The sequence below is a fragment of the Panthera pardus genome, unplaced genomic scaffold (genome assembly GCF_024362965.1).
Source record: "Panthera pardus isolate Hobbes unplaced genomic scaffold, ASM2436296v1 HiC_scaffold_26, whole genome shotgun sequence".
In the NCBI taxonomy this organism is placed as follows: domain Eukaryota; kingdom Metazoa; phylum Chordata; class Mammalia; order Carnivora; family Felidae; genus Panthera; species Panthera pardus.
In genome coordinates, this window is record NW_026526832.1 from 22322103 (window position 1) to 22348974 (window position 26872).

Consider the following 26872-nt stretch of genomic DNA (forward strand, 5'->3'; position numbering starts at 1 on the left):
CCAGTTGCTGTGGAGAGTCTTTGGAACTTCTCTTTTGACTGCTTCGGTTTTCTTAGTGACTTAGCAAGCAAGGTCTGAATGAGAAGCTGAGTGTGCAGACAGAGAAACTGAACTAGTCTGCTAGGAGATAGGCCTAATGAATGGCTTAGGGAAGGATTGAGAGGAGTGTTAAGGTTCCATTTGGCCATTAGTTTAAAGCAATAACCAGTCAATGTCTCATGTTAGTCCTGTAGTTTGAGCGGTGGAATATCATGACCCCTGTTGTTTGACCAACTATTATAAAAAAAAAAAAAAAAAGTAAAAGGAAGCTCTGGTTCTTCCAAATTTTACTAATTTTGTTAACCCTTTATTAGCAAAAAATAACACATATCTTCTTGAAGCAGTGATGCTTTTTAATTTCTTTTGTTTCTTTTTATTACCACCAACACTTAATGATTATTGTTATGTGTTATGTGGGTATTTATGAATCCTGAAAAATAAGAGCTTGAATATGGCTTTGAATCTTTCTTTTTTTTTTTTTTAATTTTTTTTTTTTTTAACGTTTATTTATTTTTTGAGACAGAGAGAGACAGAGCATGAACAGGGGAGGGGCAGAGAGAGAGGGAGACACAGAATCTGAAACAGGCTCCAGGCTCTGAGCTGTCAGCACAGAGCCCGACGCGGGGCTCGAACTCACGGACCGTGAGATCATGACCTGAGCCGAAGTCGGACGCTTAACCGACCGAGCCACCCAGGCGCCCCTGAATCTTTCTTTTTTAATTTGAGAGAGAGAGAGGGAGAGAGAGATGGAGCACATGTGTATGTGCAAGCAGGAGAAGGGTAGAGGAAGAGAGAGAGAGAGGGAGGGAAGAAGGGAGGGAAAGAAAGACAGAGAGAGAGAAATCCCAAGCAGGCTCCATGCCCAGTGCAGAGCCTGATGTGGGGCTCAGTCCCATGACCCTGGGATCACGACCTGAGCTAAAATCAAGAGTTGGATGCTCAGTTGACAGGCGCCCCTGACTTTGACTTTTTAATAGTAGAGGAAGCTACTTTCTAGTAGGGGAAGCCATATAACTTATATATACGGAGGGGGAGAGAGTTAAAGTGCATAATGAAGCATTTCTAATTTAGTTAATTTCATCTTCTATTTCTTGTTTTTATGATAAAGAATGGAGACTCTGGTTGATTATATAGAGAAAGAGCAAGGCACTAAATGTTTTAGAGACCTGACAATAACTTTTGACCTTAAGTAATTAATTTCATTTCTCTAAATCTTTACTTATTTTGTAAAATGACAGGGTAAGAATAGATATTTTTCAAGGTATCTTCCAGCTTAATTTTTTTTTTAATGTTTGTTTATTTTTGGGAGACAGGGACTGAGAGACAGACAGAGTGTGAGCAGGGAAGGGTCAGAGAGAGAGGGAGACACAGAGTCTGAAGCAGGCTCCAGGCTTTGAGCTGTCAGCACAGAGCCTGACGCAGGGCTTGAACTCACAAACTGTGAGATCATGACCGGAGCCGAAGTCAGATGCTTAACCAACTGAGCCACCCAGGCACCCCTTAAATTTGTTTTTTTGATGTGCTTCTCATTCTATGAGGGTCTTCACTAAGTGGTGCCTGTGCTGCTAATGAGGTAAAATAGATTCCTGATGTCATCTTCTAGAGAATATAAGCTCTCAGGATGACATTCTTTTTGGATCTTGATTTTATACTTTTTTTGGTATCTATTCAGGCAGATACTTTGAGTTCGAAGAAGATAAATGTCACATCATTGCTTTAATTTTGGTAGCTGAACACCTAACTTAGAACTTGGAATTAGAGCAATAGCGAGTGATATCAAATTTTACCAACTTTTTATTTTTCATTTATTTAAAAAAATTTTTTTAATGTTTATTTATTTTTGAGAAAGAGAGACAGAGCATGAGTGGGCGAGGGGTAGAGAGAGAGAGAGAGGGAGACACAGAATCTGAAGCAGACCCCAGGCTCTGAGCTTTCAGCACGGAGCCCAATGTGGGCCTTGAGCTCATGGACCGTGAGATCATGACCTGAGCTGAAGTCGGCTGCTCAACCATCTGAGCCACCCAGGCGCCCCTTTTATCAACTTTTTAAACAAAATTTTAATGTGTATTTATTTATTTATTTATCTATCTATTTGTTTATTTATTTAGAGAGAGAGAGGAGGGGGAGGGTCAGAGAGAGAGAGGGGAGAGAGAATTCCAAGCAGGCCCTGTGCTATCAGCCCTATGCGGGGCTCAATCCCACAAACCAGGAGTTCATGACCTGAGCTGAAACCAAGAGTCGGATGCTTAACTGACTGAGCAACCCAGGTGACCATCAACTTAGCTTGATGACTTTGAAGTCCTTCTTGTTCTGGTGCTGGACCCCAAATTCCTCATCAAGCCAATAAAATTATCCTCTTGGTTATAATTTGCTTTTTCATAGTCTTTAAGAAGCTCAAGTAGCAGTGTTGAAGGAACAAGTGTATTCAAGTTTTACAAAGTGTTGTTTTTTCCTTGAAAGAAGGCAAATGTGAAAGTAAAATTCTGATATGCCTCTTCATGATGGTAATATCAGCTGATTATGGATTCTTACTACTTCAGTTTCTTTTTGACTGTGGAAGAAGAAGACATTTCATTTAATTTGAAACCAAGATGTTAAAATTTTGATTGTACTATATAGTCAGATTTAAGGTAGAGAATGCTATTTTGAAAAAAAAAATCAAGGTAGAATTGCTCAAACATTTGACTTTTTAAAATGAATTATATTAATATTTACTGAAATACTACCTTGTTATATATTAAATGCCAAAATATCAACTAACCTACAAGATAATGATATGCATTATATTTCTTTAGTTCATTGAAAACTTTTTCAATTGAAAACTTTTTTTCAAGTTTTAAATTGTTGTTTACTTCATTGGCAGTCATAATACCTCATGCATGTGATAGAACCAAACGTTCTGTGAAATCTGAATCTGTAGTTTCAAAGTTATCCCTGACTGGGGTGCCTAGCTGGCTCAGTCAGTAGAGCTTGTGACTCTTGATCTCAGGGTTGTGAGTTCAAGCCCCATGTTGGGCATAGAGCCTACCTAAAAAGAAAAAACAAACCAAAAAACGAAAAACAAAAATAAGTTAGCTCTGAGTAACGTATGCAATTGTTGAATCATTATGTTGTACATTTTAAACTATTACAACACTGTACAATTATAATTATATTTCAGTAAAAGATTGTAAATGTTATAATACATTAAAGTGTTTTTTATATGTATTTAGATGGTAAAAATGATCTGATGTAAAATATTGAAACTTAGTTTTGAATCTAGTCCTAGATGAGTCAAGATCAGTCACTTAGTCACATGTGCCACTAATCGATTCCTTCACCTCTCAGAATATTAAATATCTTGGTTTGTTAAACAGAGACATGATCTCTACCACATATTATTGTATTGTTATTATGGAAAATTAGAGCTGACGTGGATGTCATGGTATTGAAATGTCTTTTAAAATAAATAGTTGCTGGAGCGCCTGGGTGGCTCAGTTGGTTAAGTGTCTGACTCTTGATACCAGCTCAAGTGGTGATCTCTACGGTTCATGGGATTGAGCCCCGCTTCAGCCTTTAGGCTGGCAGTGTGGAGCCTGCTGGGGATTCATTCATTCATATTCTCTCTCTCTCTCTCTCTCTCTCTCTCTCTCTCTCTTTCTCTCTGTCTCTCTCCCCCTCTCCCTCCTTCTTCCTCCCTCTCCCTGTGTCCCTGTCAGTCCCCCTCTCCCCCTGCAAACCACCTGCAAGTCCTCTCTCCCCCTTTTCAAAATAAATAAATAAATAAACTTAAAAAAAAAAACCCAAAAAACAACAGTTGTTTTTCTGGGGTATGGTTAGTGCATAAATTTGTTCCAGCTAATACACTTGAGAGGTTGGTGATATTTTATTTATTTGTACTGTTTTTCTTAGGCAAGAAAACACATTTTACAGATCCATACCAGGGATTGGAATCCAAAATTATCAGATGCTTTTTTAGGTGAATTGGCCGAAAAATGTGTTGGTGAGTGCTATTATTTGAATTCTTTCATTGTTACTGTTTGTTCTGCTGGCCCTTTCCCTTTATGTTTGGAATGCGAATGAATATAGTTATGTCTGTGTGCAATAGATGGCTGACTTTGCCTTTAAATGTAACACTTATTTTGAACATTTCACTTGAAGTTTGAACACTTCTTAATTACAATTTTAGCTGCCATTAGGTGTTTGATTATTAACAAAGCTAGTAGTAATATGTTTTCATTGAGTGCTGGATTTCCATGATATTACTGCATTGTGTCCTTTTAGGAATTGTTCTCTCTCAGAAATTTTACTAAGAAAAATAAGCTTAACCTTGAGACATAAAGGTCCATGTCAAAGGCAGGACTACAGTCTTTTACTTTGCAGATTGATTACCTGATGGGCTCATCTTCATGCCTGTGGTCTAGAAAGAAGTTGAGTGAGAGGAGTCTTCAAAGAAAATACTTACTGGCATCTGCTAGTATTTCTCAAAATACAAAACTGTCCAATTTAATGTTATATTATTCACAGAGTGGAAGATCCTCCCCACAGATTGAATGAATACAACTGTCCTAAAAGGATATAGTGAGAGTATTTTATGTACATACATGATCATACATAGGAGATGGAATTCAAGGGTTTTGGAATTCAGGGTTTTGGCTCTAATTAGGTCTGAAATAAAACTGAATACAGTATTAAACAACTGAATATACACCCCGGTATTTCCCCTTCATTCTTTTTCTGTCTTTTGTCTATTTTCTTCTTATTCTCTCACAAACAAAAATTAAAAAATCTTTCTCCATGAACTTTTTAAGCATTATGAAAAAACCCCCAAATAAGTTCACTAACTATCAGCAGTCTACTTGGGAAAACTTTAAAGTTACCAAAACCAGAAAGAGTAACTTAGTTAAAAAATCATTGTGATCCACCATCAAATATTAAAACTTAAATAGAACATTAGTCCATTCAGTTAGCTACATCCGAATTATCCTCTTCATCCACAGGGACCTCCATCTCCGAAGCAGCATACCTCAACTTTTGAACCACAAAGACCTCGACATCTTCTGGTGAGGAGAAAACGTAAATCTCTCCAGCACTACTCCAGTTTAAGCTTTGCCTGGTATAAGAGAGCATGCGCCAAACCCATTTCATGTAAATTTGGCTTGACCTTTGCAAAGCCTTGTGCTGCTTTATGGGAGAGGGTGGTATTTGGTACAAAATCCAGTCTTTTCCCTTTTTGAAATTTGCCCCCTTTTATTTCCTGCTACTTTTAGGATATTATTTTATTAGAGTACGGATCAGACTGGGAAATCTTTGTGGATTCTTCTGTGAATCTGTCACAGAATATCCTTAACTGAAATAAGCAGAAGTCTTCAAATAATTTTGGAAATTCCCTAAAAGATAGGTATTTTAAAATTACTTGCTATTACCCTATTTACCATCTGAAAGATTACACTCTAGTTCCTCATCCTAAATATTAGAATCCCAGTTTCCCTTTTCATTTCCAAAGGTCACAACTTCTCATTATTCCAAGTGATTTATTTTAGCTTTAAAAGTCAGTTTCTTAAGTTTAAACATTTTTGAGACATAATTTCTTATAGGACTAAAAAATTTCTCTTGCCTTTTGGGGATGGTGGTGGCGGTGGTGGTGGTTTAGAAGAATCTGCTTTTATGGATATACACCATTTTCTTCCTGGAGAGTGACATAAAAATCCATTATAATTAAATGACTTCTGTTTTTGATTTTGACATTTATTCCATTTAAGAAGCCAGTTTTACATAAAAAAATGCAGGTCTTCAAACAGGAACAGAATAGTAATAAGTTTTAAATTCATTATGAACTTAGCGTTTTCTGTATCCCAAACATGTTTTGACATGTATGGGTTAAGTCCAGTAAAATATAGGCCTAACAAAAAGAGTATGTAGTCTTGATGAAAAACTGTAGAGACAACTGACCTCTTGTAGAGGTTATGGATTTGGTAACTTTTACCTTGAAATAAATTCCCAAGTACTTGGAGGTGTTTGCATGCATAATAGGTGTGATTTTTTTAAAGTAGTCCTCACATAATTTCGGTGTCCAGATCACATGCATGAATAGTAGGAGCTTAAGGTTATGGGGACCTCAAACCTAATCATATTTCTCTATTTATTTTCACTGAGAGGGCCAAAACAATGAAAGTTTATCAGTGAGGGGTCTATCTTGTGGACCTTTGTTATGTTTGATGTTTTACTGAAACAGTAACTTCCTAAAATTTTATTATTACCCTTGTCTAGTCTATAACCTATTTAATAGCTTGTATTTTTAGTTTTTCAGACAAATTCCATTTCAGTGGCAATATTTAAGAATGCTTTTTCTTGGGGTGCCTCGCTGGCTCAGTTGTTAGCGCATGAGACTCTTGATTTTGGCTCTTAAGTTCAAGCCCCCACATTGGGCATAGAGCTTACTTTAAAAAAAAAAAGGAATGCTTTTTCCTTGGTATCTAGATATTTGTGTGTGTTCATTAGTATTAGAATTGTAATGGTAGAATTAATATGATTATGGAATTCTTATGAAAGGGATGTTGGTATTTTCTTTAACGTCAGCTTTTAACTTTCAAAAGGCTGTAGTGTGTTTTCTGTATATCTAGGATGATCATATTACCTACATCTAGTTTTCTAAATCAGGACCTTTTAGAAAGTGAAAAAATATACTGTTAATTATGATAAGACAAGAGGCCTAAACCAGGACACATGATACTAAATATAACTTTTTAGCCATGGTTTTCATGTAATTTTAATTGTTTTAGAGTCTAGTAAAGGAAGTATATTATTAATCAAGTAGTTCTCGGTGTTTTCTTTCGTATATGAGAATCACTTGTAAAGCTTTCTCAAAATATACATTTATGATATTAAACTGCCAGAGATTCTGATTCACTAGGTTTGTTGGGAATCTGGTGTTGCAGTTTCATTGTTGAGTAGCCAAGACTGAGAACCCCAGATATAAACGAATAATTCTCATTCACGGGCAAATGTAATGAAGATAAATCCATTCTTTTAGTCTATTGATTATGATAATCCAAGTGAAAATTTATTTCTTTAAATGGGATCTATTGTGAGAAACTTTTAAATTATCTTTAGTAGATTAAGAGAAAATGAACAGCGCATTACTATTATGTATGTTGCTGACATTATGTCAAACTTAAATGTTATGGGCACCACTTATATAGAATACCTTCTAATGTTTTTTTTTTTTTTTCTGTTTTGCATTGTTTCTGAGCTTGTTTTTTTTAAATTTAGGCTTTTGCTCTTAGAAATAGGATCATATAATATATTCTCCAGCTGTGTATACGCTTTTAAAGAAAAAGAAATGTAGTTGTTTATGTTGTTTGAAGATGGTAGTTTATTTTTTATGTGTTCTGAAATGGTTTATTTGATTAATTGTTTTTAACTGAGCTGGCATTTTATTAAACTAATATAGCTACGATATATATGGCATAGGAAAATGTACCTTTTTTTCCAGGTTTATTCATAGAGAAATAGAATATAAAATGAAAGACTATTCGTAGTTTGAAGAATTATTTGGTAGATTGATTGCTGTCATGGGACAGTGTTAGTGCTTAATCTGCTTATAGTTTTCTGAATTAGATTCTTAACAGTCATACTAAATTTTCCCTTAACTGAATAAATATTTCTTGAAGAATGCAATATTTTTCTATGTTTTTTCATAATTTTCATTGAAATTTTTATTTTTCATTAATGATTAAAGAATTTAGACATCTTCAAAAAAGATGAAAAATCTAGTAGATACAATTCCTCCACTTTTTATGATCCTATGTGGTAACGTTATAGTCTTAACTAACCAAACTATAACCCTGGAGTTACGCCTTTCTTTTTTTATTCATTCTTTCACTCAAGAAATATTTATTGGATATCTACTGAATGCTAGGCCAGGTATTATTTTCAGTATATGAGATATGTTAGTGAATGAAACTGATGAATATGCGTACACTCACAAAACTCACATTCTAGTTGGGGTAGGCAGACAATAAACATAATAGGTAAATGATACGGTGGTACATGTTATGGAAGAAAGGGAGCAAAGAGGATTTTTCTGTTATTTGTGGGACTTGATGAACAGGATTGCCCTACTAACAGTAGAGGTACATTTCATTATAGATGTGTGAGTTACTTACAGTTTGCTTTATCTGATTTTGTGCCTTAATGTTCTTTTTCTGCCAGTTAGTCTGGGGCTGTTTCTTTTCTGCTCATAGTTTTCCTAATCACCATTTTTATTTCATTATTCAAGTGTTCCACAAGGTCATTGCCTGGAATAAAAAGATAAATAAGCTCGATGCCACTCTTTGAAGAGCATAGCGTTTAGTTTTAAAACTGGTTCAAGTAGTTCCCTCTGCTGGCATAACTGATAAAAGTGACCAAATGCAAGTTTAATTGCTGATATAAAAACAACATAGCTGGTTTGAGTTTTTCTTCGTTTTTGTGGTTAAGACCTAAGAGTTTATTTGTGTTTTTGTATGTATTTGTTGCTTAAATGAGTGAAATGACTTCAAAGCCCTGGGGGTTTGATCTGTTAACTACAATAATTAGTTACATATGGGTAATGGGTAATGTAATACACTGTGTTTGTATAGACTTTAGAACTAGATTATCCATTGTTTTAAACGTATATAAAAAGGAAATTAATATGGAAATTTAATGGATTCTTATTCCCTTTAATACCTTTGAAATTATGATAGATGGTGACAACTTTAAAGTATAATTTTTCAGGTAATTACATATAAATTTGTGGTTGGCACTCAAAGTTGGTAGTAGAATGACTCTGTTTTTGAGATTTCTGCATATATTCTGCTTTGTACTGCTCCCTTATATGTGTTTGCAAATTAATGATATTAGAAAAATTTACAGGTAAGTGTAATATCTTGAGGACTAAACTGATAATTGGGAATACTGATGAAAGATTGATATGAAACTTACTCTTTAAACACCTTTCCTGAAGAAAATTGTACATTATAATCAGTGTTTTTGGCACAAAGTACATGGCTTCTTATAATATCATTAGTTCATGTTTTGTTAATGAAAATATTCAGAATACTTTTATTACTGAGTAATTTTATTAGGTGATTTAAATGGTCAGTTTTTGCTAACAAAATTGCCTATAATTATTGATTTAGTATTATTTCTTAATATATACATTAATAAAGATGTATATATTTGCAAACTATAGTTGGTACTGTAAGAATGAACTTATTACCTTTGTTATTCTTTTCCTTTTGTGCATTAGGCTATTGTGGAGCTGATATCAAGGCCCTGTGCACTGAAGCTGCCCTCATTGCCCTGCGGAGGCGTTATCCCCAGATCTATGCTAGCAGTCATAAACTGCAGCTAGATGTTTCCTCAATAGTGCTCAATGCTCAAGATTTTTACCATGCAATGCAGAATATTGTGCCTGCTTCTCAACGTGCTGTCATGTCTTCGGGACACGCACTATCCCCCATCATAAAGCCGCTACTGGAAAGAAGCTTCAACAACATCCTAGCAGTCTTGCAAAAAGTGTTTCCTCATGCTGAAATTAGCCAGAGTGACAAGAAAGAAGGTACTATAAATTACTTTTTCATATTGTTAAAATGAAACAAGTATAGGCATAAATAAATTCTGAGTTTCGTCATAAGGTTATTTATATGTTATTCTTTTATATTTGCCATGAATATAGAAAATGTCTCTATTTCACTCACCAGGATATATTCCAGGCCTGGCATATTGCCTAGCATATGGTAGTTGCCTAGTGAATGCTTATAAAAAGAAAGAATGAATGTTCTATTTGTTATTGCTTGGGAGATTCTAAACATAGAAGTGTTACTCTCTTTAGAAAAGTTGACTATAATAATGATGGCTTACATTTAATTAATTAATTTAAAGACTATTAAAAAATATTTTTTAATGTTTATTTATTTTTGAGAGAGGACAGACAGAGAGCTTGCAGGGGAGGGCCAGAGAGAGAGGGAGACACAGAATCCAAAATAGGCTCCAGGCTCTGAGCTGTCAGCACAGAGCCTGATGCGGGGCTCGGACTCACGAACTGTAAGATCGTAACAGCCAAAGTTGGATGCTTAACTGACTGAGCCACCCAGGTGCTCCAAGACTTTATTTTTAAATAATCTCTATACCCAACAGGGCTCAAATTTAAAACCCCCGAGATCAGGAGTCACATGTTCTACCGACTGAGCCAGCCAGCACCCCTGTATTTAATTTATTATAAAGCCCTTACATAAATTGTCACTTATTAACCCCCAAAACAGTCCAGTGGGGCAGGTACTTTTATACTGTAAAGGAGGAGACTGGAAGACTTAGGGACGTATTCACTTATTTAGGGTCATTCAGTAAGTTCCAGGGCTTACTCAAACCTAGGGCACCTAACTCTAGAACCTGTGTTCTTAACTATGTGGCTTATAATGTCCCTCTGGATTCAACTCATCAAATATATTTTGTTGTTCTTGGCAGTGCATTCTGCAGTGTGCAGTGCAAATGGAGTGTAAATCATTAGTAAGGGAGTAAATCAGAACCTGGTTGTATAAGGTCTTGAATTCTAGCCTCAAGATTGGACCTGAGATACAAATAGGAAGTTACCTTTGAAAATTCATTAAGGGGTGCCTGGGTGGCTTAGTCGATTGAGCATCTGACTCTTGGTTTCAGCTCAGGTCATGATCTCAAGGTTTTGTGGGTTTGTGCCTTGCATTGGGCTCTGTGCTGGCAGCAAAAGCCTGCTTGGCATCCTCTCTCTCTCTCCCTCTGTCTGCCCCTCCCAACTCACTCTGTCTCTTTCTCTTTCAAAATAAACAAACATAAAAAAAAACAAGTCATTCATTTACAGGGAAACTTTAGGTTCATATACTAACCAAAGTAAGGCCTGTGAACTTTGAAGAGAAAGCAATATGCTTTTTAAAAAAAATTTTTTAATGTCTGTTTATTTTGAGAGAGACAGAGCAAGTGCAAGGAACGGTGGGGCGGGGGGTGGGGGGTTGGGGTGGGGGGGGGGGGTGGGGTGGTGCTGGCAGAGAGAATCCCAAGCAGCCTGCATGCTGTCAGTGCAGAGCCCAATGCAGGGTTCTGTCTCACAAACTCTGAGATCATGGCCTGAGCCAATATGAAGAGTTGGATGCTTAACCAACTGAGCCACCCAGATGTCCCCAAAGTAATAAGTTTTAATTATCTTGGGGCGCCTGGGTGGCGCAGTCGGTTAAGCGTCCGACTTCAGCCAGGTCACGATCTCGCGGTCCGTGAGTTCGAGCCCCGCGTCAGGCTCTGGGCTGATGGCTCGGAGCCTGGAGCCTGTTTCCGATTCTGTGTCTCCCTCTCTCTCTGACCCTCCCCCGTTCATGCTCTGTCTCTCTCTGTCCCAAAAATAAATAAAAAACGTTGAATTATCTTAATTTTCCCAGTTTTTAGTACCTTATTTGGCAGGTAGTCTGCACCAGAAAATTGTTCAATTAATTATACTAACATAAAAAATATTATATATAGTAAAATCATCAACATTCAACGCATTTTGCTGTCTTTATAATTTATATTTTTCGAAAACTATATTTTTCAAGGATAGATTCTCATGAAATATCACATGAATTACTTGATTTCTTGTTTGTCAAATAGGAGGTTAAATATTTTATTGTGTATGAACTAGGTACTCTGCTGCGAATTGAACATTTCTTTTCTCTGATTTTCATAACTGAGGATATGTATCTTTCTCCCAATTTTTTTTAAGTTTATTTATTTGAGAGAGCTCATGGGTGTGTGTGCAGGTATGCACAAGCAGTCAAGGGCAGAGAGAAAGAGAGAGGGAGAGAAAGAATCCCAAGCACGTTCTGCACCATCAGCTCTGAGCCTGAGGCAGGGCTTGATCCCAGGAACTGGGAGATGATGACCTGAGCTGAAATTGAGAGTCGGATGCTTAACCTACTGAGCCAAATTATTAAAAAAGACTGCAGTTTGTCAATTTGCTTGGTTGATTTGTATTTGATAGGTAACTTGTTAATGGTACATGATTTTTAAACCTGTTGTCCTTAGCTTTGGAGGGGCACTAATATTAAATGACTTTGTAAGTCTCATAATCTTTGGATTTTTTTTTTTTTTGAATAGATATAGAAACTCTGATTTTAGATGATAGTGAAGATGAGAATGCTTTATCAATTTTTGAGACCAGTTGTCACTCAGGATCACCAAAGAAACAGTCATCAGCTGCTGCTATACATAAACCCTACCTTCATTTTACAATGTAAGTAACATACCAATTTTTTAAAAATTTAGAGTAATATTTACCACTTTATGGTTAGAATTATGGTATATTATTACTTATGGTTGTAACTTTGAAGACTTTGTTTTTTTCTGTCGTTTGGATATAATTCAGGAACATTTTTACTGTGTATGCTTTTTTTCTGTGGTAATAAAGTGGTGTATTGGTCAACTAAAGATGATTTTTTCTAAGCTGATTGTGTGATTTCTTCCTTTCTCTTTCTTTTTCTTTCTTTTTCCCCTCTTTCCTTTTTTCGTTCTTTCTTGCTCTTCCCTCCCTTTCTTTCTCTTTCTCTCTCCTCTTTTCCTTTTCCTTTTCCTTTTCCTTTTCCCTTTCCTTTCCTTTCCCTTCCCTTCCCTTTCCCTTTTCCCTCCACTCCCCTCCCCTTTTTTCTTTTCCTTCCTTCCTTCCTTCCTTCCTTCCTTCCTTCCCAGAGTGGAAGGAATGTCCCCGATTTTATGTCTTTTATTTTGAACTAAAATGCTCACAAATGAAATATTAACCGTGATCTGGAATATTTTAATTTGTAGTGTGAGATGATAATTTAGGGATTCTAAGAGTACTAAAGAGATTCTGAATTAGAAATCTCTTAGTAAACAGATAAACAGATAACTTTCTGGTTCTTCAACACTTCATTAGTTTACACTTCTCTGATTTAGATTTTATGGGTTTTCTATTTACATTTACCTTTATCCGTGTTAAAGCAGCTTTCATTATGCACTTTTTATTGGGTAAACAATTTTAATGCTAATGTAATTTTTTAAAATTTAAATTCAAGTTAGTTAACATATAGTGTAATAATGGTTTCAGGAGTAGTGCTAATGTAATTTTAAATTAAGAGACCAAATAGTTTTCAAATAGTAGCAGCTTCATTTACATAATTAGCATGAATGTTATAGGATCATAATGTTTCTGCCAGGCAGGTCTATAATAGCACTTTTATTAGAAAAGGCTAGATTGATTATACTTTTAAGTAATTTTTTCAAATCTATTCTGAACAGATTTAAATCTTCCAACTTGAAGTTTCTCTTATGTAGATTACAGTAAAATGTTAATTTGATTATTTGCATTGATAACATTCTTTTTATTTTTTAAAATGAGACTAAGTTATTTTCATTTACTCTTTTTTCTTTTGTTCTTTAGCAGCAAGCTCTTTTATTAGTAACTTTTCTTCTGTTCTGGATCTTTATGTCCTTAGGGACATTTTTTTGGGGACTTTTTCAGTAATTTCTCAAATCTGTTTTATTGATGGCTAAGGGAAAACCAAACAATCATTTTTTTTTTCTATTACCTGGCTACCCTATATGCGTGTGTATGAGTGTGTGATTTGTTTTGACAGTTTTACCTGTTTGTATTTGAAATATATGATAGGAGCTAGGAAACTATCAAGACTTGTTTCAATTTTATGAGATAGTTCTGTTGTTAGTAAAGTAATATAGAAATAGATTTTGATATTAGAAAACTTCATGTGCAGTTTTGAGGTTGACTTTTTATTAACATTCTCTGTCATTGATTTAATGCGTATCACTGGTATGGCTTTTTTAATTTGGTTTAAACCTTTTTGAAGGAATTGGCTGAATTTTAGCTTCTTTAGGTAAACTTTTCTAGTTCATGATATGATCTTTATTTAGTAGGAAGCCAGCTGTATCCTAGAAATAAGCTTGTTTTGTTTTAGATGTTTTGATAAATTCCATCCATTTATTTCTTTACTCACCTAGCCATTCTGCCAGTTTTTATGTGTTTATGCCAGGCACTGTACTAGGTGCTGAAAAAATATTCATGCTTATGAATAAGATACAAAGTAGGTCTTACTCTGGAGAAGTTCTTGTTATTGAAGGTGACAGACGTTGTGATATGGCTGAAGTGATGTGTTAGAAGAACTAGAAGTTTCCATTGGGAAGTTCAGGTAGGCTTGACAGAAGAAATGGTGATATTTGCTGTCTTTCTGAGTATAAAGGGTTAGGAGTTCGTATCTGATGTTCATTACAAACTAAACATGTGGTAGGTATATAAAGCTTGAGGCTTTATATGTAGCAATACAAATAGGCCTCTCAGCAATCATATAGCATTTGTGGTATCATTGTTTTATAGATTAGGAAACTGAACCACAATGAAAAATAAGTAAATCACCCATGATTAAGCTGATAGTAGGTAGCAGAGCCAGACTCTGTACTGTTTGTTTCCTAGGATCCTATTTTTTTCTATTACTGTATGTGATTTCTAAATTGCTTTCTGAGCTTAATAGGTAGGTAGGGAATTGTATTGCTTTTTTGGGTAGGTTGGACAATACAATTTTCACACTTTCCAAGAAGCATATACTTTAGAATATAAACTTTTGGTAAGGGCTGTACATTTTTGTTGTTGTTGGTTTGGTTTGGCCTTCTGTCTGAATGCTTGTTAGCATGCCAGGTCAATACAGAAAAAGTGCTAGACAAGTAGAAAGCATGATTTTAACACTGGTCTCCAGTAACACTAGCTTGGGCATTGCTGGTGGGTTTCTGTTTCCGGGAATAGTTTCCTAAAACAATGTTGAAACCTTTATTTAGATTAAAAAAAATTGTTCTTTAACATTTATTCATTTTTGAGAGACAGAGCACAAGCAAGGGAAGGGAAGAGAGAGAGGGAGACAAAGAATCTGAAGCAGGCTCCAGGCTCTGAGCTGTCAGCACTGAGCCCAACGCGAGGCTCGAACCCACAAACCGTAAGATTATGACCTGAGCTAAAGTCAGATGTTTAACCAACTGAGTCACCCAGGTGCCCCAAACCTTTGTTTAAATTTAAGGTGAAATAGAAGTCAAGATGTTTAAGGTCTATCAATCTGACAGAAAACCCTTATGATGGAAATAAGTTTTCTTTCTTACTGTATATTACCTGCCATAAGGGGATTAGAAACAGATTTCTGAGGTTTTCTAAATGAAAATAGCTTTGTTTTTTCTGATTAGAAAGATGATATACTCTGTAGAAAAATTCAAGTAATAAAGAAGAGCTTAAAGAAGAAAGTAAAAATTAAAGCCCAAGCAGTTGAAGGTAATTTTTGTTAAAGTTTTGGTGACCACACTTCCATAATCTCTCTATGCATATAGATAGACCTACATATTTTTTTTATATAAATTAAAATCCTCCTGTAAGTCTCTTAACATAACTTGCTTTTTTATCCACTATGTTGGGAACATTATTTCATGCTAGTATATGTTTAATGTCATTCTTTTAATATTTTATATTTTGGGTGTTCTGTAATTTTTATAATCTTATTGATAAATATTGAAATTTCCGATTTTCTTCTTTTATGATAGATATGTGGATCTGGATAGGCATCTTTCTCAGTATACATTTTTAGTACTATCTGGTTGATGGTTTAGGGTAAATTTTAAAAACAGTGATTGTTCTATCAAAGCGTATATACATTTAAAAACTTGATACAGGTTGTTAAATTGACTTTCAGAAAGGTTGTACCAATTTACATTTTTATCACTGATGTAGGAGAGGGTTATTTTTCCTATAACCTTGTTATTTCTGAACACTGTTTGCCTTTTAAAATTTTTGCCAACCAGGTAGATGAAAATAATATCTTCTTGCTTGTTTGAATTGTTCATTTGTTCTTTCATATTTGCTCAGATACATTATCAAAGTGTCCATCATGTGCCATATGTTGTCCTAGGTACTTGGAATATGTCTGTGAACAAAATGGACAAAGATCCCTGCCCTTATTGAACTTACATGTTAGATGGAGTGTATCTAATAAGTATCGATGAAACAATAAGTGTAATATATTAAATATTAGAAGATATATACTATGAAAAAAATTTAGAGAATGCTTAAGAGGTAGGGGGTCCTTGGGAGTAGAATGAGTTGCGGAATAGAATGAGTTGCGGAATATCCTTTGTAAACATTTCAGCATATACGTGACATAATTGCCAAGTTTAATTTTGGAAAATTTTGCTTTTTTCCATTACCACGAGTCATGAGAAAACCCAGTTTTCCCAACATCTTCTCACTAATGGTATTAAAATTTATTTTTAGTATATCAATCTAACATTTTCCTCATAAAAGATGTTTTTTTTTTCGTTATTTTCAAAATTTTGTCATCTGTTAGTAACTACCAAATATTTCTTTAAAAAAAAAATTTTTTTTAATGTTTATTTATTTTTGACAGAGAGAGACAGAGCATGAGCGGGGGAGGGGCAGAGAAAGAGGGAGACACAGAATCCGAACGAAGCAGGTTCCAGGCTCTGAGCTGTCAGCACAGAGCCGATGCGGGGCTCGAACTCATAGACTGCGAGATCATGCATGACCTGAGCCGAAGTCAAACACTCAACCAACTGAGCCACCCAGGCGCCCCCAGATATTTCTTTTTTTTTTAATGTTTATTTATTTTGAGAGAGAGAGAGAGTGCACACACGCACACACAAGTGGGAGAGGGACAGAGAGAGAGAGAGAGGGAGAAAGAATCCCAAGCAGGTTCTGTGCTGCCAGCGTAGAGCCTGACGCAGGGCTGGATCTCACCATTTGTGAGCCCATGACCTGAGCTGAAATTAGGAGTTAGGTGCTTAACTGACTTAGCCACCCAGGAGCCCAACTACCAAGTCTTTCTTAAGCCAACATTGGTCTTGAGCTTTAGACCATCTCTAGCTGTCTCTCACCCTTTGTGTGCCACAGATCTTTCATTATGTACTGGACTGGGTCTCCCCTTCTCTTCCAGTGGGTATCAGAGCTCCCATGGACCCAAGGTGATGTTGCAACTAGAAATGGGCATCTTCCTCAACTCCTTCCTCTTTCTTTACTCTGTACCTAGTCAATGTCCAGGTCCTGTAATTAAGTCTCATCTCAGGCTGTTCCTTCTCACCTCTTCTGACACTGTTCTTGTCTAGACTGTCATTACTATCTCATGCCTGGGTTGATACTGCAGACTCCTAACTGGTCATCTTTCCTCCTGTTTTGCCCTCATTCATTTCCTATCCTGGCATAGTGATAATAGAATTTTCTTCTAAAACATGTATATGATTATATCACTTCCCCTGCTTAAGTATCTTAATGCTTCCTCATGGTCTTCAATGTGTGTCCCAAACTTTTAACATGGCTTACAAAACCCTTTGTAGGTTTTCATGGTCTGATTCTCCTTTCCCCTAACCACAGAACCTTTATACATACATGGCTTTAAAACCTTAAAAGAAGCTAGTTGTATGAACTATTACTCCAAAGGGCCAGGAGCCTTTGGTCCTTTGCACATCCTATTTTTGTTTCTTGGAATTGTCCTTTCTGCCTCCGTCCTGTTGGGTTTGTGCTTTTGTAACACTGTCCAGGAAAGCCTTTGTTGAGTCTGTAATTGTGGTCTGCCATAGCATTCTGTACTTAAACAGTGCTGCTTGTTAATCACACTGAATTATTTTAGTTTGTAGATTTCCTTTTTCTACTTCATACCATTCAAGTGTGAGCTCTATGATAACTGGTATTGTTAGATACCCAGGGTGAGGGACTTAGCATAGGAACCATTCTCCAATTATTAAATGAATGAACATTTTAAGAAATGTTATCTGTTTCTATTTTCTTTTTGAATTGTCTGTGTCCTTTGCTCATGAAGCTGTTTTTTTTTGTTGTTGTTGTTGTTGTTGTTAAAACACTTTGAACATAAGCTCTTTATACATTAAGAACCATTCCTGTTAATGGCAGATTGTTTGTCTCATTTGATTGTTTGCCATTTGATTCAGATTGTAATTTTTGAGTTACAAAAGTTTGTAGATTATGAATTAAAAAATACATAATCTTGTGTTTTTTCTTTGTTAGAATTAATTTTGTTCTGTGAAATGAGGGTCTGAATCTTCCCTATTTAAAAAAATTAAAAAAAATTTTTTTAAATGTTTTATTTATTTTTGAGAGACAGAGTGTGAGTTGGGGAGGGGCAGAGAGAGAGGGAGACACAGAATCTAAAGCTGGCTCCAGACTCTGAGCTGTCAGAAAGAGCCAGATTTGGGGCTTGAACCGTTGAACCATGAGATCATGGACCTGAGCTGAAGTCGGATGCTTAACTGACTAAGCCACTCAGGCGCCCCTCTTCTCTATTTTAAAATAACATTTATTTTATAATCTCCCTTCCATTTATTTTTTATGCTTATTATCTTGTATGAAATTCTTTGAACTATGATGATTTGTTTCCTGGCTGCCTATTCTATTGATCTGTTTCTTTTCTTTGGTGTATTCTACATTATATTCTATTATTCTGTTCTGTAATACTTTTTTTTTTTTAAGTTTATTTAAGAGAGGCAGAGTAGGGGAGGGGCAGACAGAGAGGGAGAGAGAGAATCCCAGGTAGGCTCTGTACCATCAGCGTGCAGCCCATTGTGGGGCTTGGACTAATGAATTGTGAGATCATGACCTGAGCTAAAACCAAAAGTCGGACACTTAACTGACTAAGCCACCCAGGTGCTCTTGCAATAGATTTTTTTTAATGTTTTTAAATTTATTTTGAGAGAGAGAGCGCGAGCAAGTGAGGGAGGGGCAGAGAAAGGAAGAGAGAGAATCCCAAGCAGGCTCCATGCTTAGTGTGGAGCCCAACGTGGGGCTTGATCCCATGAACCTGTGAGATCGTTACCTGAGCCGAAATTAAGAGTCGGACGCTTAATTGACTGAGCCACACAGGCGCCCCTGTAATATATTACAATATAAAGTAGTGTACGTGTTAGCATGGTGGTTCAGCTTAGCAATTATATGGACCTGAGTGAGATTTGAACTCTTTGACCACCCATTTGTAACAGTCTCATACCTAACTTCTCTGAGTCTTGGTTTCTTCATCTGTTTAATAAGAAGAAACTATGTGTTTCATAGAATTGCTAAGAAAACTAAAACTATGTGAGGTACTTATTATTGAAACAGGTTTAACTGTTCTAAAATTGGGTCTAGCACACTTTACCAAATAGCATGGAGCCTGCTTGGGATTCTCTCTCCCCCTTTCTCGCTTGCTCTTATTATCTCTCTCTCAAAATAAATAAATAAACATTAAAAAAAGAAAGGATCTTCTTTCCTTCTTTATTTTGGTTATTGATGGTGTTATTATGTTTTGATTTTTCTGTTTCTGTTTTCTGACTTGTTACTTTTGGTAGATTCTGACAGTTATTAATTAGTTGATTCTCTTGGATTTTTTTAGTGCATAATCGTATCCTTTACAAGTAACAGTGTTTTCCTGATTTCTTTCTGTTCCAGTTTTTATTTGCTTTATTCTTACTGCATTGCTTAAAATTTCCTATGTTATCTATAATGATAGATAAACTTGTTTCATTCATCATTTTAATGGGGTTGTGGAATCTTGAGAGTGTAAGTTCAGCTTGGTTTAATACATTTTCCTAAATTTGTTTTCTGTATTGTAGGTCTTTAGACGTCATGTATTAGGGTGTGGACGTTTAGTTTGTATTGGCCCCAAACCAAAATTTGCTGCCACTGAAAAAGTCCTACATTTATTTTCTATCTTAAAAATTGCGGTAAAATACACATTAAATTTACCATTTTAACCATTAAAAAAAAAAGTCCTACATTTTGGGTAATCTTCAGATATACCTACTTCTTTGTTGAAATGGGATTCTTAACATTTGATTTTGAATAATTAATAGCTATGTCTCCTTAGTGTCTGAAGTGTTTTCCAAGTAATATATATGGTATGATAGAATGAATACCCAGGTATTATTACTTTGTTTTAGAATGAGTTTTTATACTTTTACATCATGGTTATTAAAATTGTCAGGGAGATCAACATTTTAAAATGCTAATTAATGAAAAAATGATTCACTGTACTTGAAGTAAAAGAGAAAATTCTATTAATTTGGAGTTACATATTTAGTGTAAATATTTTACCTAATACTTCATACTGATCTTCAGAGTGTATCGTTTTGAAATAATTATCATGTCTTATATGTATTCCAGGTCACCATATCATCAGCCAACCTCTTACAGGCCAAGATTATTGCTGTCTGGAGAAAGAGGCTCAGGTCAAACTTCTCACCTTGCTCCAGCACTTTTGCACACTCTAGAAAAATTCTCTGTGCACAGACTAGATCTCCCAGCACTTTATTCAGTTAGTGCCAAAACACCTGAAGAATCATGTGCACAGGTAGGTTTGTACCGTATCAGAGTACTTCCAACTTTCTTAATTGTTTATATCTCTGTATCTCAGTAGTGTTTATAAAGTCTTTTCAAAGAACAGTAATGCGAATATTAACTCTTTGTTGGTTACTCATTAGCATTCTAATATTAAGGCCAGGGATCCTTTTGATGTATAACATGTTTAAAAGTGAGCTTATTGTTTTCCCCATATTTCATTCTTTTCTGAAATTTTAATATCCTGTTTCTTATATTAAAGTTTTATTAAACGTTATAGAAAGGAAGCTTCTTTTGCCTTCTTCTGACCCTCTTTTCAACACTGTGGTTTCAGAGTCTTTCTAGATTTCAGTGTGTACTTAGAGCCTTACTGTATGTAGTTGGGGAAAATTAACACAAAAATGATAGCAATTTAAAAATTATATATATTTCTATCAGTAGTCAAGTGTGTGTGATATTTGACTTTTAACTACTTTGTGCCGGTTTGTGAAGTGCAGAGTTCTAGTGGGGTGTTCGTATAACTATGAATTTATTATAAGTGTATCATGTTGGAACAAGTTAGGGGAATGCCACTTTCAACTCTGATATTTAGCCTACTTTTAGAGATTACATGACCAGAGTAGTAACACTTAAGAGCATTGTGCATAATTATGTTGTGTTTTTGAGTACATTTTATAACTATTTAATACATACACATATACTACCTAATTGAAAACCATTCTGTATCTTGTAGAAAGAAAACATATATATATATATATATATATATATATATATATGTATATATTTCATGGTCCACAGCATTGATTTTGTTTCTCTTTTACTTACAGTTGTCTGAGTATCAGCATCCTAGCATCATTCACTACTTAGAAAGCTCTATTTAAAAGTTTTTTCACCGCAAAACCCATGGCTTAAATAAAAACTATATACAAATAATTTGCTACAAATTTTGTACATTTAACTCATCCTGGCTGGGAGTGTTTTCCAATAATGTTGATTTATATGTTTGTTCATATTTTTCCTTTTTAGTGAGACAAAATTATTGCAGTTTGTATGCAAGTTAAGAGAATTGCCCAGTACCATTAAAAATAAATCCAGCGGAGAGAGGATCTAAACAGACACTAAGTGTGGAAGGAGAAATTGAGTATCAAAAAGCACTAAATCCAGATAGTTTCATGGGTGAATTCTTTTAATCCTAAAGGATAAGATCATTTTGATGTTAAACTGAAATACAGAGGAAAACAGAGTAATTTCACTTAGGCAATGGTGGTAAAGTAAATATTACAAATGGATTCTAGTAGCACATCAGAAGTGTAATATGCCATTATTAAGGCATGCAAAATTGATTCAGTTAGACATTGAGAGATAAAAATATTGGAACAGACATTGAAGTTATAAATATTTGCCTGTGATATGATTGTATATTTGGAGACTTTTTAGGACTTACTGAAAAATTATTAGGGACAATAAGAGAATTCTGCAAGGTGGACACCTTTCAAAGTTAATATTATAAAATAAGTAGTTTTCTTTTATACACCCAGTAACAAGTTAGAAATATAATGGAAAAAATGGTCCTAATTAAAATAGCAACTAATTTTACCTAGAAATTAAATAATTAATTTTCAGTGTCTAAAAGAAGAAAAACCAAAAAAAACACACCTTGTTTTTAATTACTATAGTTCAAAGTATGGATTCAAGTCAAATTGCAATTGATTAAAATATTAGCTACTTGGCTTATTGGTTGTGGCCTTGGACAAATTGCTTAACTTCTTTGAGACTTAATTTTCTTACCTATGAAACAAAGGTAATGATACTGCATAAGGTGGTTGTGACTACTAAAATCAGTTCATCCAATAGGTTTGGTATATAGTAAGTACCCTGTAGCTCTTAACTGTCATTATATTTATCACTGCTACTGCAGCTTCCTTACATAGCTGAGGGCTGGTAGGACTCAAAATTGGAAAGCTGTGAGTTCTTTTCTAAATTACTGTATAAATTAAGTTCAGGCTCAAGTATAATATTCCCAAAATTTAAGAGGAAAAGTTAAAAAAAAAAAGTGCTTTGCGTTTCTTCTAAAATGAATTCTTCAGAAAATGAATATGAGCATAGCAAGGAGAGTTCTGGAGGAAAAAGTATAATGAAAGGAGCTCTACCAGATTTTTAAAGGTGTTACAGAATGTAGTAATAAAGAATATGTAACGGTGCAGGAATGGACAGACAAAGTAATAGAAGAGAGAATTAACCCTTAGGCCTACATAGAATGAGAATTTAATATCTGATGATGATTAGCATATGATGATGGTAAATGATGATGATGATGATAACGATGACATTTGATATCATACAGTAGATGGATTATTTAATAAATGGTCTTAGAAAACTGACTCAATGAGGGGAAAAAGAAAAAAACAAAACTGAATTTCTACTTTTTATTGTAGCCCCAACATAAATTCTACATTGTTAATGGAAGTGTAAAAGAGGAATTCACAAGGTCAATATGTTTATTATCTTGTGTATGAGAAAGTAGTCTCTAAGCAGTGAACACAGCCAGAAAACATAAAGATATGAACAAATTTGACTTTATAAAATTTTTAATTATACATGGCAGAAATAATTGTTTTTGTAAAATTAATAGACACAACCTGGCGAAAAAGTGTGTGTGTAACACACATGTTCAGGATAAGTTTCTGAAATATACAAAAATATGTTAAAATCAGTAAGAAGCAAGAATGACACCCTAATATAAAAATTGGCAAAATAGCATGCCATTTATAGGAAGAAAACAATAGAAAAAGCAACCAATAAAAGTTTGAAAAGATTCTTAGCCTTACAGCTGAAGAAAATGCAAATTAAAGCAACACGAATTTAAAAAAATTAAAAAGAAAAGAAAAGAAGGAGCGCCTGGGTGGCTCAGTCGGTTGAGCGTCCAACTTTGGCTCAGGTCATAATCTCACAGTCTGTGAGTTTGAGCCCCACGTCGGGCTCTGTGCTGACAGATCGGAGCCTGGAGCCTGCTTTGGATTCTGTGTCTCCCTCTCTCTCTGCCCCTCCCCTACTCATGCTCTGTCTCTTTCTGTCTCAAAAAGAAATAAAAACATATAAAAAAATTTTAAAAAAAGGCAACACGATACTATTTTGAAGCAACTGTCTGGTTTGTAAAAATAAAAAGCTTGATGATGCCTGATGATTTTAGAGTCATTGACACCATTTAAAAAAATTTTAAGAACATATTCCTTTTGTTCCAGGAATTTTACATTAAGGAATTTTTCCTAAAGATGTATTAGATCTAATAGTCACTGCTGAATGTACAAGGACATTTATCACAGCATTGTATGGAATTCCCAAACTAAATAAGACCAACAAACTAAGTGTCCTTTAATGATGGATGGGCTGTGATAAATTATGGTATATCCTTACATATTATGAGGTCATTAACAAGAATGAGGTAAATTTACATAAGGCTGATATGGAGAGATGAAGGAGATATTTGTGAAAAAGCAAGTCATAAATTGGTCTATTAAAATAAAATCTTTGTGTAAAAAACCTTAAAAATGTATATTCATGCTTTTATATATAAATCGTGTGCAAGAATATCCTAAAAAACTGTTAATAATCATTGCTTTGGCTTTGGGGAAGGAATTTAGAGAATTGGGAAATGAATAAAACTTTTTCATTTTAGGTTACACTCTGCTGTACAGTTTAGGTTTCTTTTTTTGACATGTGTATTTGACAGTATGGAGCAAACTGAAGAAAATCACTCTGAAAGAGGAACATTTTCAAAGTGAGACGGTATTCTGTGTATAGCTGTTCTTTATGGCTAATACATGTATATACATGTTCATAAATCCATTATTGAGTATTAGGTGAGGAGATACTTAGGATCCATTGTAGTAAATCATATGTTGGTATTACTGAGATCCTAGGATATTTTTTTTTGTATTCTACTGGGCATCATTGGGCCAAATTTGAATTCTAACTGTATACTTTTTGGTCTCTTACTCAGTTCCTGGCTTTTACTTTTTTGTTGTGTTCTTGGAGAGGGTGGAGAGAGATGTCCCTTGGCAGTGTAAAGGAAGAAAAACTTAACATTTATTGTTTTGGTTGTATTACACTGCATTTAGTACATCAAGAAGTCTTCTGTTCCTTGCTTTTGCCTACAAGATTGTGGGTTAGAAGTAATGCTTATTCTTGAGTGACCACACCTGGGTGTCTAGTCTGCTCAGGACTGAGTCAGAATTTTGTAGCTATGGTAGCTGAAGCTCGGACTTCTGAACATTGGCCAGAGACCATATAAACTGTCTTGATTAATCCCTGATTATTTGTATCTCAAGTGCATTTTTAAAGTTATTTTAAATCGTAAATATATTACTGTCGCTCCCCCAGATTTATTTATTAAATGTTTACTTTTTATTAATTTTTTTTTTTTACATTTATTCATCTTTTGAGAGATAGAGACAGTACGAGTGGGGGAAGGATCGAGAGAGAGGGAGCCACAGAATCCAAAGCAAGCTCCAGGCTCTCATCTGTCAGCACGGAGCCCAACGCGGGGCTTGAACTCAGGAACAGTGAGATCTTGACCTGAGCTAAAGTTGGATACTTAACTGACTGAGCCACCCAGGCGCCCCAAATGTTTATTTTTATTTAAGAGGAAGAGAGAAAGAGAGAGGGCGAGGGAGCAAGGGAGGGGGGAGAAAGCAAGAAGGACAAGGATCCAAAGCAGGATTCTGTGCTGACAGCAGAGAGCCCGACGTAGGGCTCAAACCTACAAACCCGTGAGATCATGACCTGAGCTGAAATTGGATGCTTAACCAACTGGGCCACCCAGGTGCCCCCTAAAAGATTATTTAAAAGGAGACTATTATGTAATAAAACTGAGGAATTTTTTCTTTCCTTTGTCTATTTTAAGTTTATTTATTTATTTTGAGAGAGAGAGTGAGAGCAAGCATGTGCACGAGTTGGGGAGGGGCAGAAAGAGGGGGCAGAGAAAATCCCAAGCAGACTTCTCACTGTCAGTGCAGAGCCCCGATGTGGGGCTCAAACCCACAAACTGTGAGATTGTGACCTGAACCGAAATCCAGAGTCTGACTCTTAACTGACTGAGCCACCAAGGCACCCCAAGAAGTTTTTCTTAATTTGTGGATCTGTAACTGGGTAGAAGAAGGCATAAAAGTCCTAGGTAAGAGAGCATACTAGTCAGGTGCTAAAATGTTGGAAAGAGGTGGTGGGTATTAAGTAGGGTGGACAATTCTTATGATGAGCACTGGGTGTTGTATAAGTGATGAACCACTGAATTCTGCTCCTGAAACCAATATTGCACAGTATGTTAACTAAAATTTAAATAAAATTTTGAAGAAAAAACAAAACAAAAATAAAAATGCTGGAAAGAATAAAAGCCTCTTCTTTCTATTCCTCTGTTCTGTATTCCCTTTCTTTTGCCTTACTTCTCTTGAGAGCTAGTCTTCCTATAGGCAGGATTTTCTCAAAATAGATGTGGTTTCGTCTGTGACACATTATTCTTCTGTGTTTTTCTCTTTTCCCTAGTCTCTAAGATACTTAATATAAATTAAATTGGATTATTTAATAGTGTGACACAAACATGGAAAGAAGTCTTCAATTACTTTTAAAGGGCTGTATTTATATATATGATAAGATGGGAAAGGGGAAGAGCCCAGTTTATAGTTCTTTATACATTTTTAATTGTCTTTTCTTTAAAACATATCCACATACAAGCATATATATATTAATCCTTCTTTTCTCCTTCATACTGTCTCAGCTGATGATGAATATTACAAAGTGTGTGAAAATGGTAGAGGAATTCGTGTCTACTATAGGGTTTTGTCATTGTTTCTTAAGATTTAGTGGGTATAAGCCTCTTCTGGGAGTGCTTATTAAAATTTCTTATTCCCTGGCTCTACACCCAGGAATTCTGATTCTTTAAATTTGGGGTGAGCCCCAGGAATCTGTGCTTTAAACCTGAATCCAGGTGTTACTATTCTAGGTCTTAAGAGATCAGTCACACTTGGAGATTTAGTACTTTGGGTGATAACTGGACACTAGACATTTATTACTGAAAACAATTGCCAGAATTCATAAAGTGGTTTTGTCTGTGTGTATGTCTGTATCTATCTATCTATCTGTCTGCCTGTCTATGTATGTATGTATGTATGTATGTATGTATGTATGTATGTATGTATCTATCTATCTATCTATCTATCTATGTTACTGAGTATTTTATAGTCTCTCAAAAGCTCTAGAAGGAGAATGGAAAAGCCTGGGGTAGCCTGGAAGATTTATGGTTGTTGAGTAAAATTCACAAGTAGTTACTGAGACCTAAAACAAAGCTGGAGATGTTAGTAACTGTACTAAAAGACTTATCTGTATTAACACTCTAAAAAACCAAAGAACAGCTATGATTCCCTTTTTCTGACATCTTCAAATGTATTATTTATATTATTTCTACTGTTGATTTAGGAAATCAGAATTGATAAGTGTATTTTC

The 26872-nt window shown here is 35.2% G+C and overlaps 1 protein-coding gene across 2 annotated transcripts in view; it reads left to right on the forward strand.

Moving 5' to 3' along the window:
• ATAD2B (ATPase family AAA domain containing 2B) overlaps positions 1–26872 on the forward strand; it is a 164441-nt gene that overhangs the window by 86789 nt on the left and 50780 nt on the right. For both annotated transcript variants that reach the window (XM_019450753.2, XM_053891118.1), the window contains exons 15-18: positions 3931–4021; positions 9293–9604; positions 12142–12277; positions 20204–20390. In XM_019450753.2, the coding sequence (XP_019306298.1) occupies positions 3931–4021; positions 9293–9604; positions 12142–12277; positions 20204–20390 (726 nt within the window). The remainder of the gene's footprint in view (positions 1–3930; positions 4022–9292; positions 9605–12141; positions 12278–20203; positions 20391–26872) is intronic.